Below are 14,141 nucleotides of genomic sequence, written 5' to 3' on the forward strand. Positions count from 1 at the left end.
AGACCAGCTGGTGACTTTGGCGTCTTCTTAAATTATAATGTACACCCAATTTACTCTCATTTGCTGTGAGATTAACTGGGAAATTTGTTTAGATCTTTTCCCCAGAGGAAGAGGCTGCTGGAGTGTGAGGGTTGGGCGGAGGTGGTGTATTAATGCCACAGCCGTGTTATTAACTCAATAGCTGCACTATGTGCCAGTTACACTCACTATAATCTACACGGACATTCTACATGTGACAATGAGTACAAACACAATTCATCTAAAGCTTTCTCTTTGCGACATCAATACAGAGCAAAGTGTACTCAATAGATTATCTGTAAGTTTGAGAGGCCGTAATGTAGTTACTGCTACAGTCACGTTGACAGCAGGACTGAGGAAAGGCCTTCTGGCCATTTAAAGGTTGGTTTACATTTAAAATCCAGAGAGGCTTAGCGCAGAGAAAGAACACTGCAGGTGGACATAATGCTGTGTCAGGCGTTTGGGCTCGAGCCAGCTGCTCTCTTTATTCTCCTCCCTCCCTTCCTCCCTCCCTCTATCTCTCTCTTGCTGCTTGTGTGTGTGTGTGTGTGTGTGTGTGTGTGTGTGTGTGTGTGTGTGTGTGTGTGTGTGTGTGTGTGTGTGCGTGTGTGTGTGTGTGTGGGTGTGTGTGTGTGTGTGCACCTGCATGTATGTGCTCATGAAATCTACAGAATGCACACACTTCTGATTACTCCAGAGGCTATTGCTCCCTATTAACCTCATCCTGCTTACTAAGAGTTCTCCAGTGGCTCATAAACTTCGCACAGTAAGACTTTGGGAGATGAGTGATGCCAAAATATAGTCCCATAGTTGAACTTTGACACCTAGCTACTGACCTGGAACCTATCCAAACTTATTTTTAGCCTGCTGTTAGCGCATATGGTGGGATTTCTGCCAGGATTGTACTAACAATGCAGCTAAGCAGACTTCACAGGAATTACTTTTCTGGGTCTAGAGACTGTCCATATGTAAAAGAACAAACTTATTTTTCACCAGAAGACATTTAAGCTAATTGCCTGCAATTAAAATGTCAGAATTAGCCCAATTAGGATTACAATTGTAAAGGGTTATTGTAGTCACTCTGTACCTGATTGTCTGCAGCATCGATAGTCGGTCGGGATCGGAGGCAGAGAAGGTCGTGAGGCTGGTGCCAGCAGGGACCCCCTCCTCAAAGCGGATGTGTTTGGGGTTATTGGGGAAGTAAGGGGGCTCGTTGACGTCCTGCACGGATATGGTGACTCCAGCTGTGGACTGGAGCGACGACTGGATGCCACTGGCTAGGTGGGCCTGGTTGGTGACCACCACCGTCAGCATGAAGGCACGGTTCATCTCATAGTCTACTGGCTGCAGCAAGGAAGTAACAAGAAGAATGTGTGAGAAGAGAAAGTTGAACTGATTTCAATAAATTAAAACATTACAAAATCGTTTTTTATGCTAAACAGTCAGAGATAGTTTTTAGATAATGAATTCCAGCACGGGGATAACATTAAACCCTGTGAACTCCTACATTATAAAGCTGGAATGCTACAATTTGTACTTCCTTATTATAATTGACCTAGTACATTTTACATATTTAAAAAGAAGACTGCCAAAATATGATAGGAAGTTCTTCTTTTAATACAATCCAGTATTGTTAAATGTTACCTAGCCTAACCTCTGTGTGAACTGATAATGAAAATATAAACTACATCTATATGGTAATTATTGCAGTGTTGATATTGTTCTTTTCTGTATCTATCATGTTCACTCAATTCAGGTTCCTGTATATATGGGGAAAAGAAAAGAAGGGATTTATGATTATTTAAAAATAAATACATTCTCACTTAAAACTATCGTCGTCATTAATTATTTAAAGGTACAGAAAAGAGATTCAAAATGTCTTTCTCAGTCTGTGAATATGAATAACATTAGAGGTATCATTACCATTATTACTTTTTATGAGCAAACGATGTCAAGTATTCCGGCATATATTACGCTCATTATAGAGTAAAAACCCCTGTCAACATTTCTCTTTTGTGGCTGGGGAAAATGCGCTGCACCTCGCTGATGATAAAGGACATTATAATAAATGAGCAGATGCCGTGTCAAGTGTTGCCATGATAAATTGGACCCATATTCTCTCTAAACTACTCACCAAAACACACACACACACACATACACACATATCCTGAGAAGTGGCAGCAGGGCTTAGTCTATTCATAGGGTGCTGTCATGACTGCCTTTTCAGTGTGTGTGTGTGTGGGTGTGTGTGTCACACAGTGTGTATATGTGTACTCTACAGGGGTTTTACCGGCTGAGCCTAAACCAGAGTGACAGTTCCGTGCTCTCCTAATGAAGACAACACGATCAGGTTCAAATGGCAACAACAACAACAAGCAAGGAAATAAAAAAGAGAACAAATATGGAGCTTGTAGGTCCTGCTGGCACATTTTAAATAGGCGGGTGATGATTACTGCTGCAAGGCTTGTGTCTGTGGTGTTTGATGGTGATGTTAATGATATTGAGCACATCTGTATGTTGCGTTGCCTGAGTGTTATCAGCGGACAGGTTGGCAGCCCAGCTCAGATATAAAAAGACATTCTTAATCAGACAGCTTCGTTGACAAGGGCACTGGAGTGGATGTGTGAGTGTGCTAGTTTGTATTACACTATGTATGTATATGCAAGGATATACAAGTAAATGGAAGCTCAAAGGTGTGTATTTGTGTTACACCTTTGGTGCACTTGGAAGCTTTTTACAGGCACAGCACGTTCAAGGATCTTTGATCTACAACCAGTGGTATTCATAGCACAGGGTGGTCTAGAGTGTAGCTGTAGGCTAACTAAAACACGCATACACACTCAAACACACACATCCTGAGGGAAGCCAGGAGGGTGAGAGGTCAATAACACGGCTTCCATCTTTTGCCCATGAGCCGTCACATCTTACATCTCCTCTGTATCGCTTCGCTCGCTCCTGTCTTTCCCTCTTACTTAATTTGTTTCGCTGGACTCCAACGTCCCACCCCCTCGTCTGCTCACCTCTGCCCCCCTCACACCCTCTGTGATCTTTGCTCTCTGCATCTTTCAATCCTCCAAAATCTGTCTTTGCCTCACTTCTCTCCTCCTCTCCACTTCCCCTGTCATCCCTCGTGTTTATCATAAGCTGCGATTTACATATCTTAATGACTCATTCGAACCAAGCAGCTCTGTTTGTGTATTATTTTGCGTGCTTGTTTGTCTAGTGGCTCTATTACCGTGCGGAAAAATGAGAATGCGTCTCATAATATCCCCAGAGAGCAGTATAAATGTGTGACATGTTATGGTTAAGACCTCAGCCCTTGTTTACAGACAACCCTCGTGGGAGATTGCCACATACCTAGGTGTCAGTGATACGATGCGTCCGTACTAGCAGCCGCAGATGGCTTAGAGAAATGGGAACACAGAGGTAGCGCCTTCTTACGGCTTCTTGACTTTACCGATATTGAGTCTGATGTGAACCATCGGCTCCCTTTTCCCGGAGCAAGCCAAAGCCCTTGTTTACTTGTTAAGACAGTCTATTTCTTCCCAGGGGGTGTCCTGTCTCTTATTTTATGATTTCCTGATAACCTCCCATGGGTGTCGATGGAAGCTCACGGCTACCCGGCTGCCTGCTGAATTTAACATCAGGGAGTGAGAGGAATGGATTATAAAAGGCAGTCATCTAGAGATAATGAAGAGAAGCAAAATGCCAATGCTCATTGCTCACGGTGCTGTGGGAATTACAAGGGTGATGTTATTGCTAGTTTATAAACATTATTGTAGGCTGTGAGATGTGATTTGCAGGAGTCAGATGCACAGAGAGAATACCCCCGGGTCCTCAGGGTCATGCGTATCAAAAATAAAAAGTATTTCTACAAACACATGCAACATGATAAACACATTAATAGCAAATGGTTGAACAGAGGAATACCAATGTTTAGGGACATTCAACAGGACGTACTGTGCATCTAAACACGGAATACCAGCTGAATATCATACAGATTTTCATGCTGTTGCTTATTTCCTATATCTTTATATAAACGGGTTAAAACTCTCCAGACAACCTCCGTCTGAGAGGTTGAGCAGCAAATTGTTACAAGACATGGTTTCGTTGTCGCTGTCATTTACCACAGCAGCTAGAACATTATGAGTGTATTAAACCGTTGCCTTGTAATTGAGAAATCAATACCTAATTTGCTACAGTGGCCTCGCTAGCCATTGTGTTTCAAGTCTGTGTGTGGGTGCATGAAGGGCACAGCAGCATCTAATACCTCATATGGACATAAGGGGCCATACTGTATGAAAGGGAAAAGACTCCTTAATCTGAAGACTATTATTGTTGCCTTTGATTTAAGGTGATCTAAAAGTCAGCAGAGACAAAGAGACAACAAAAGTTTCGGAGATGAGCATGTTGTGATGACTTACCTTCACCACGGTGACCATGCCGTCGTTGCTGACGGGGTCCGTGCGGATGGTGAAGTGCCCGTTCGGATCTCCACTGATGATCCTGTAGATGGCGTTCCAGTTCGGAGAGTGCGGTTGGTCAGCATCTATCACCGTCAGATTAGCCACCACAAGATCCACTCGGTTCTCCGGGACCTCACCGGAAAACTGCAGAAAGTAGAGTATAAAATTATACACTGTTTTCTGATGCTTTAAAATATTTTTATTGTGACTGTAGGTCAGGTCTTATGGGATCCATTGAGCCATTTGAGTGTGGCAATTTATACAAAAGTGCTTATTTTTCATTAACATTTTCCCTTTACAGTCCTTCTTTTAGGGTTTTCAGGTAGAGTAAGTTTAATGACCACGCTTTACCACAGCTGAGTAGTAAACAGGCCGTAAACACAGTTTCACACCAGCAAGCACATGCACACAGGGGCGTTGTTCCAGTTTCAGTGTTTTCTGCATTCCCAGTGCCCATCCTGAGAAATAATATTTCATTCTTTGGGAGCCAGAGTGAAGAAGGAGAGAATAGATGAACAGAAAGAAACCAGCAGTGGGGAGGGTTAAACATCTGTTTGAGTGTATATGAGTGGCTTTTAGTTGTTTCTCCGCTGTACAAACACATGTGCTTTGTCCTGATAAGCCTGATGAGGAGTGAGCCGCTGTCTGTCATATGTCTGTTATGGTGGGGATTGATCAAAGCTGTCCAGGCTCAGGGGATAAAGCCCACAAAGAAGAACAAACAACAGCAAAGAATGCACCGTTACGCTGTAAAAACACAACTCAACCGCAGCCACACCTACACGGACAACCCATCAACTCTTGAGCAATTACGTGTGGTCCGAAGGTGAGCATGTTGACGTGTTGTTCACCTCATCTGAAGGCAACAGGCGTGGAGCATCATACAGTTGCCATGTCACCATGGGTAACAGGCGTGGAAGAGCCGCTGAGCAGCTTATGTGAGTGTAGGATATCAAAGAGCAAAGCCCCAGACCAAACACTCAAACAGACCATAATACCCTGCCTGGCAACCCTCGCATCACCCAGCAAACAGCCAACAGCAGCGGGCAGATTAGGGCGCTGCGTCAGGAGAGCTGTTCAGAGACTCAATGACATTCTTAAGACAACAGACATGTCCGGGTGGTCGTGATGCACTGACTGAAATGTATAAGTAGGCATGCTGTTGTATGTACGTGTCACAGTGAGTGTGTGTTTATGTGTGTGTTTGAGAGGTTTATTACTGTGGTTTGGTTCAGGGACTCCCCGATGCCAATTCAATAAAATACAACTTCAGAGATGGCTCTTGAGCTCCTAAGGGCCCTTGAGCATCTTGTTTCTCAGCACACAGTAACAAGTGAGGACGAGAGTTAACCAGATCTGATGGAAGGGTTTAAAGAGTCCACCACAGCTGTTAACATCAATACCCCAGTTCAAGATTTCTTCCCTCATTATCTCTTTACGGGGTAGGTGGTGCTCCTCTCAGGCATTTACAGCTAGAGTAATAAAAGTATTACTTATTTTTCCCTTAGCAAATCGTGTGTGTGTGGCATGGCAGTTTTTCTTTATCTCCCAAACATAAAATTATATTATCAGTACAATCACTTAGCAAATTAATTTCAGGTAGTTCACTTTCAATGGTAAAACTTACAAGGGTGTGTAAATACCAACTTTAGGAGGTATGTGAAGTCAAGTGCCCTCCAAACACTCAACATAAATCTGTGAATGACTTCCTTTCCCACATACCAGAACAAATGAAAAGCTTGTGAAATGCAGTTGATGTAAACATTCTCAAGGACACCATTTCATATATCTACTGTGTCATTAGGGTGCATCTAAGAGTTAGCTTTCAAATGAGAAATTAAAGTGAAAATAATAACCATAACAGGTTCTTCAAATTCTCCATTATATTCATTAATGTAATGATTGTTCTATTTCTTTATGACTCCATCTTTTATCATTAAAACTCTGACTTATGTTAGTGTTGTTGTCAATAAAGGTTTTTAATTCAGCATTTGTGATTTTGAACAGAGAGCATTATTATCTCTCTTGAAAACGATGAGGTTGTTCTCTATCTTAAACTCTTTTTATCATTTATTAGCTCAAAATTACATTTGACTGTATACGTGTAGTGAGATTTGTTTTAACAGGGAGATGTGATATTGCAAAATGTTTTTCACACTAGATTTCCTCTTATCAGGTATGTCTTCTGTATATGATACTGTATCTTGTCCCCAACAGATGGACTACAGGAAGGAGTGGAAAGCTCTTTGATTGTGATTGGCACGGAACACTTGGCTTTCTAACAGCACTTGACAAAATACCTCTTGCCAACACTCTGACCCGTCTGTCACTATTTTGGCAGTGGGGAAAGACTAAAGGACGCGAGGAGAGGGAAGGGGAGAGAAAGGAGAAAGTGACAGGGGACTTCATCATAGGAACTTTGTGAGGATGGTAAAGGAAGGAGGCCAAGGAAAGCACTGCAGTACATCCAGCACACAGAGACACCCTGATGTACACAACTACAAAACCTCCCGATACGATGTGGCACACAGACGTCACAGTGCTGTTTGAATAAATAAACAAAAGAGATAAATATATATTTTCTCAAATCATCACATCCATCAGCATCACAGGCATAATGCAAAGCATGTATGCAGCCCAGAATAAGCTTCCCATCCGTACACATACACCACCCTTTGCCGCCTTGAGAAATAGGGCAGCCTCTGATAGGCATGATGAAATATTAATCATCAACATTACAGACAAATCCCCCAAACTTTGTATTTCTGGGACACGTTGGAAGATCTATGGGGTTTATTGCAAACACTAAATATTTGCATAATGGCCTGTATTCTCAACAAAATGGCTTTTATGTTATCCCACCACTAAAATGTGTGATTCATGGAGGGAGTGGGTAAAAGTGCTCTGCTCATCACTGCTCCAGACCTCCACTAAAGTTTATCATCAATATCCATGATAGTATTAACTTCCCTCTGTGGCGATGATGGAAATGCACTTAAACATGGTGGAATACAGTTAGAGAATATCAATCTATTACTAGCCACTATCATCAATAAGCAGCCATCAGAGAGGGATGCCGAGTCAGGAAAGGCCTTTGATTTACAACAAGGCATGTCTCTGCTTTATCACTGCCTCTGTAGAAAATAGCTCCTGTGACCAAATTATCCTTCATTCTTCCTCCTCTGCCCATCATTCTCTCATCACTTTTTCCTCTCTTCATTTTTCGTCAGCGTCTACAGTACATGGTGGTCGGCTCATCAACTCCTCGTCCCTCTTTGTTCTCTTTTTGCTAACCATTTCCTTTGTGAGTCTTCCTCTGCCCTCTCTCTGTACATGTCATGCTGTGTGTGATGTAGCAGCTCTCTGATGGGCTACACGGTTGACACATGCTTACCGCCAGTGCTAACTCATCATCATAGGGGTTTTGATAGCCCCCAGGGCAAATGCTAATGCTAACTCCTCTGCTACCACCTCAAAGAGCGGAGACGACTGTAGTGCTGATACCCCCTCAGCAGATGCAGAGCTAAGCACCTTATCAACCCAACATCCCCATGCTCTCATCACTACTGATAGCAAAGCACACACTCTGAATAATTCTGACCCCTAAAGCCAAACTGACACCGAGAAGAATTTTTCATCATAACTTGGAACTTAAATGCAGACACGCTGACTCCACTGTTGACCACATTTCTTAACAAATGCATGTGTCTGCCACATCAAATACAAAATATTCCTCATTTTATTTAATTAAAAAACATGGAAATAATTGCAAAGATATTTGAGTAATACTGCTGCCACCTTGGCTGTTTCACATGCACTAAACATGTATCATCTCTGAGAGAAATGACCAGAATTAAGATAAGAGACTGCATACAAAGTCAACTTTTTAAAAACAACTACATCTCCTGCTTCACTTGTTAAAGTATTGATGATGTAGCTGCATTTTACCACATTGTACATTACTTTGGACTTTTAATTTGACTCTCAATAATGACCTCCTGTAATGTAATCACCGCTTTAAATATCAGCATCGCATCAACAGCCTTTTACGATTTGCTGGGTCTAATTTTCTTGCTGATGAAAGTCAATATATGGATTAGTTTTCCTTGTGTGTGTGTGTGTGTGTGTTAGTTTGCATCCTCTACGAGGAAATAAGATAAGTACCCTTTGCACTTCACAATCCTCCTCCTGGCCATGTGTACAACTTCCTACAGTATGTAACAACATTACAGTGGTGTAGTCATTTCCTTTTTCTTCCCTTCATTCTATCCCTCTCTCCTTTTTGTCCTTCAATGTATGTCACTCACTAGCCTTAAATATATATTTGTAACAGTCATTCTCTTCTCTTAACCCAGACCAAATTCTTATTCGAGTTGTACCACAGTAGAAACTCACAGTTCTTGAGGTCAGCATGGGAGGGTTGTCGTTGATGTCGGTGACAGTGATGATGGCAGTGGCCGTGTTGGAGAGGCCGAAGTTTAGATTTCCCTCCATGTCCGTGGCTTGTACGATGATGGTATACTGGGACACTTTCTGTAACAGACAGAAACAGAGAAAGAATGCAGTTATTCATGTGAAAAAAAGAAACTTTCTCTTCATCGAGTCTACAGCAACAACCACAGAGTGTGAATCCCTGAGGGAGAATAAGCTGCGCTTGTGTTCTGTTCTATAGTAGCGGTCCATGCTCTTATTTGAAACACAGAATCACAGTGGTGATGTCTTCCATTCGACTGCGTTAAAACCTCCACAGCGGAACGTATCCAGACTTCACACCATCTGAAGGCTGCACTGTGGAGCCTCCCCATGGGTATGTCATCAAAGACGTTTCTTATCCAGTGCCACTGATGGACAGATGTGAAGACAATGATCCAACTGACAGAGATTAATAGACTATCTATAGAGCAATAATACAAGGGAATGATAAATGCCATTTCATCTTTTGAAATGACACTTCACTGCAAGCTGAAATATGGTTCGCTTATTTCTATTCGAGTACTAGGTTGAGCTGCCTCTCTATTCCAGTACCCGCTCTCTTCCTCTGTCCCACGGTGCAGTTAATGGGCTGCAGGAAGGATGGAGTCTGGGAGCAGACTGTCTGGGTAACGTGTCTCGTCACTGAGATTCCCAATTACAATCCCAGTGCCTCTCTCACCTGCTAATTACCGAGTAAATATCCCAATTAGGCCAGGACGCCACATCAGGAGGATTAGACAGTTCCTCTCATCTTGATGCTAGACGAGATGCTGAACTCCAACCTTGTACACACACTCTCATTAACACCCTTACGTACACACACACACACACACACACACACACACACACACACACACACACACACACACACACACACACACACACACACACACACACACACACACACACACACACACACACACACACACACACACACACACACACACACACACACACACACACACACACACACACACACACACACACACACACACACACACACACACACACACACACACACACACATCTCTCTTCCTCCCTATATTGTTCAGAGGCAGTGCTTGGCTGGCTGTCCCATCAGCCAGTGTACAGCGTGTACACAACACTCTCACTAATTAGACAAGGGAGTAATTATGTAGAGCTCCTCTGAACCTCTCAGCATTGCAACAACACCGCAGCATACCCAGCTTCCCCTGGAGGACTGAGGTCTGTTACTGTCAACAAGCTCTTAAAAGTCCACTGCAGACCAGGGGAAACCTTTAGAAGAGATACAGTGTGGGAGCTTATAAAGGGAAGGAAGAAAATATTTCAAAAGTGAAGAACAGAGGAGGAGATAAGAGACAGCAGGGGATGCAGCCAAGGCACAAGGGAGAGGGACGACCAAATATAGCTGCGTGTGTTTTCTTTTTTTGATGCACCTAACACCTCAAACACCCTAGCCCAAGAAAAGAAGGGAGATGCAGAAACTTTCAAAGTTTTAAAGGGCCAAAGTGCTGACTAAAAGAAGACCAGGGAAGCACTGCAGTAGAAGCATATTTCTGTGATGATGTACAATACATAAGAGTACATACATTTTTTTCTGCAAGGTTGGAGACTTCTTATCTCCTCTAATAATGTTGCAGGAAAACCAGTACATGTATTTTTATGCTACAGAACTGGTATTTAAGTGTGCACCACAAATGTATTCATCAATTGTATGTGGGAGAACACCAAATGTAGAGAATCTGATGCATGTACCTGTGTTTGTCTGTACACATATGGTATGTGATGATTTATGTCTTTACAGGTCTTCAAAAGTATAGTTATATAAACATGTGTGATTGAGTGTGTGTGATTGAGTGTGTGAGTGTGTGAGTGTGTGTGTGTGTGTGTGTGTGTGTGTGTGTGTGTGTGTGTGTGTGTGTGTGTGTGTGTGTGTGTGTGTGTGTGTGTGTGTGTGTGTGTGTGTGTGTGTGTGTGTGTGTGTGATCGTATGTCTGACTTTGTGTGTCCCCATTCGAATTTGTGAGAAATGCAGATATTCCTTGCATGCTTTTCTCAACAATTTCTCAACACATTTTTTTAAAACGACTCACAGTCAAATACATTTCTCCTTATCAAGAATATAGATAATGAAGTAGCAAATTAGTTCTTTATTTGGTTGGTATAAGTGAAAGGACAGTGATTGCCCCTCCCTTATTATAACCAGTGAGGGGTCTCTGAGCAGGCCCTTTGCCCAAATTGTCTCCATTGGAGCCGCTCAGTGGCCAACATACAACACTGAAGTTGAACTGGGCAGTTACCAGGTGTGAATGTGTGTGGGGGTGTGATACTACCTTGGGGAGGTTAATAAAAGTTAAGGGCTTGTGATGATTTATGTCTTTACAGGTCTTCAAAAGTATAGTTATATAAACATGTGTGATTGAGTGTGTGTGATTGAGTGTGTGTGTGTGTGTGTGTGTGTGTGTGTGTGTGTGTGTGTGTGTGTGTGTGTGTGTGTGTGTGTGTGTGTGTGTGTGTGTGTGTGTGTGTGTGTGTGTGTGTGGTGGGGGTAGGTGTTTAATCCCACATTAGGGGTGACTGGCTGGATTAGCATTTTGGGGAAAAATCAGAGTAAAAATAAGCAGCTGAGACATTTTTACTCCATGTTCCGCTCGTACCTCTCCCTCCCTCTGGCACCCTCGTGTCTCATCCTACTTCTCTGTATCACCCTATTTCAATGCCAAATTCACACTGACATGCTCCAAACTCATTGTAATACCCCGTCTGCCCAACTCCATTTTTGTTCCACTGCTCCCTACAGTTTTCTCCCCCCACCCCCTCAATTGCCTGTGTTTTATCGAGTGTAGATGTGATTATATGGGCCTTTGTGTTTGTCTGACAGGTGTCAAGGGCATTCTATCTCAGATATTTCCACTTTATCTTTACTACACAAAGACATAACCAGGGACAAACAGGGACAAACACACACACACACACGAAAACAACAACAACGTGAGCAGCCCACTGCAGCGTGATGTGTCGTTAATAGGTCTGTCACCGGTGACAGTTTGGGAGGATGATTGTCTCGGAGATTTCTTTGCAGAGTTGTCACTGGCACATCCATGTCATAAGAATAAATACATTTGGATCTTGTCACAACTTTTATAGCTCCATAAACAAGGTGACCGCAGAAGAAGGCAATTCACTGTAACAAAATAAATAAAATAAAAGACTGCGTGTGCGATGACAAATGGCTAGTCAACATTTGAAAGTTGCATCTCGGAGTGTCATCAAAGTAAACAATGCTTTTAGGAACTGTGCTCCATAAATAAAGATAACGGAGTATCATCTGGCCGGCTATAGATGATTCAGACTGTGTGCACACTGCTGAATTGTCATTATATGTGATGACTGCTTTGCAAGATTTTATTCATGTGAAACATTACAAATAAATTGAGAATACTGTGAGATTAAGGAAACCAACCTCTCGATCGAGGCCGGCTGCCACGGTAACGATATCTCCAGTCTCACTGTTGATGGTGAACATGTTGGGGATGGGGCTGTGCGGCGTCTGGGACAGGATTCGATAGCGCACCATTCCGTTAGCCGTGGTGTTGTCGTCACCGTCGAACGCTGACACGTGCATCACATACGTCCCTGATGAAGAAACAATTATATTTGTCAATACATTTCCAACCATTCAGCGAGCAAAACAAATGAACACACTCAGGCTTTCTGCTGATGTAACCTTACCTAGTCTGGTGTGAACACTACGGTCTAATGTTAGCTGACTTCAGTTGTGTGCCTGACTTTACTAAATCAGTTTGCTGACTTCTAGACTTAGGTTAAAGTGTTTTTTTTTTAAATGTCACAGATAGACATGTCCTAATACACAAAAGAAAAGTAAGCAACTGATAATCTCTAGTTGCCAAAACATTTTGTACTTTAATTGTATAGTTTAAAATAAAAAAAGTGTTCTGTGCACTCAGTACAGTTTAATCAACCATCCAACAAACAGATGTTATGACAGTTATACAGTATTGCTAACGATCACACGCATATTGGTTCACAAGTACATAAACATGGCGAGTAAACCACCTGGATAACCCATAACACTTTAATAACACTTATAATGTGAAAGCATCTTCACAGATTTATGTCAGCAGAGAAATGTTGCACACCTGTTCAATTAATAATAAAGACTCAACAACTACAAGCACAAATATATAATACGCACATTTATAATTATGACCAGATTTTATGGCATCATATATCATATTTTGCATTGAATGGATACAATGAAAAGGCTGCAAATGGTGAACCATTTCATCTTTACTGACTGAAAAATGGAAGGTTCTTGTACATGCTCAAGGTACATTTTGATGACAGATATTACTAATCACATGACTCCGTTACTATTTGCATAACATTAATAGTAAACACTTGCTTACATTGATTACATAGTTGTAAACCTGCCCTATATATATGATTGACTCTGATTACAAGCACAGGTATATAGGCGTATAGTATTCTGTGTCAGCGGAAAGAACGAGCCACTATCCGTCCATGAATGCACCACTTGTTTGCTATCTCCACACACTCATAACTCTGTGGGATCTCAGCCTGTCACCCAATCTCTCCATCTCTCCCGCTCCCTCTCTCTCGCAGCCCATTCTAATTGCCAGAGATAGTGATATCATGCCAGTGACAGCCCCTGTCCGAGGATAATTGTAACCGCAGCTCCCATTTCAAACTTCATTACATTTCAAAGCAACATTTGTCAATGACTCGGCCATAGGGAGCACTCTAAAGGCCTCTCAGCGAGACGAGGAAAAAAAAGCCAGCAGGAACAGAGGGAGGGAGAGGAGGAGAGAGGACAGACTCCATATTTGTTTTGATTCCAAAAGGAGTGACTCCAGCCCTCCACCCTTTGTTTTTATTTCTTAAGATGGAGGGATAGAGAGGAAGAGATGAAGAATCACAATGCGTCACACATCGCTGGGGTAATTTCATTAAGCTGCACTCTTAGGGGGTTTAATGTGGACCCTTTGTACAGGCGTCCTAAGCTGTGCCTGACAGGATTAGGTCCCCATAATGACTCTTTAATTTGCAAACTAATTCAAGTCTGTAATTGGCCTTGCATTGAAACCACTGGAGCTCTAAACTCTAAAACTCTCCTTTTTTTATGATTATTGTTCAGCTGAATGTCATGCATGCCACAGA

General features: G+C 42.3%; 1 protein-coding gene across 1 annotated transcript in view; it reads right to left on the reverse strand.

Annotated features, from left to right (window-relative positions):
- LOC117479386 (cadherin-4-like) overlaps positions 1–14,141 on the reverse strand; it is a gene marked incomplete in the record, with an annotated part of 211,729 nt that overhangs the window by 12,228 nt on the left and 185,360 nt on the right. Inside the window, 4 exon segments of the mRNA XM_034126335.1 lie at positions 1,103–1,362; positions 4,443–4,628; positions 8,880–9,017; positions 12,403–12,575. Coding sequence (XP_033982226.1) covers positions 1,103–1,362; positions 4,443–4,628; positions 8,880–9,017; positions 12,403–12,575 — 757 coding nt within the window.

The sequence above is a fragment of the Trematomus bernacchii genome, unplaced genomic scaffold (genome assembly GCF_902827165.1).
Source record: "Trematomus bernacchii unplaced genomic scaffold, fTreBer1.1, whole genome shotgun sequence".
In the NCBI taxonomy this organism is placed as follows: Eukaryota; Metazoa; Chordata; class Actinopteri; order Perciformes; family Nototheniidae; genus Trematomus; species Trematomus bernacchii.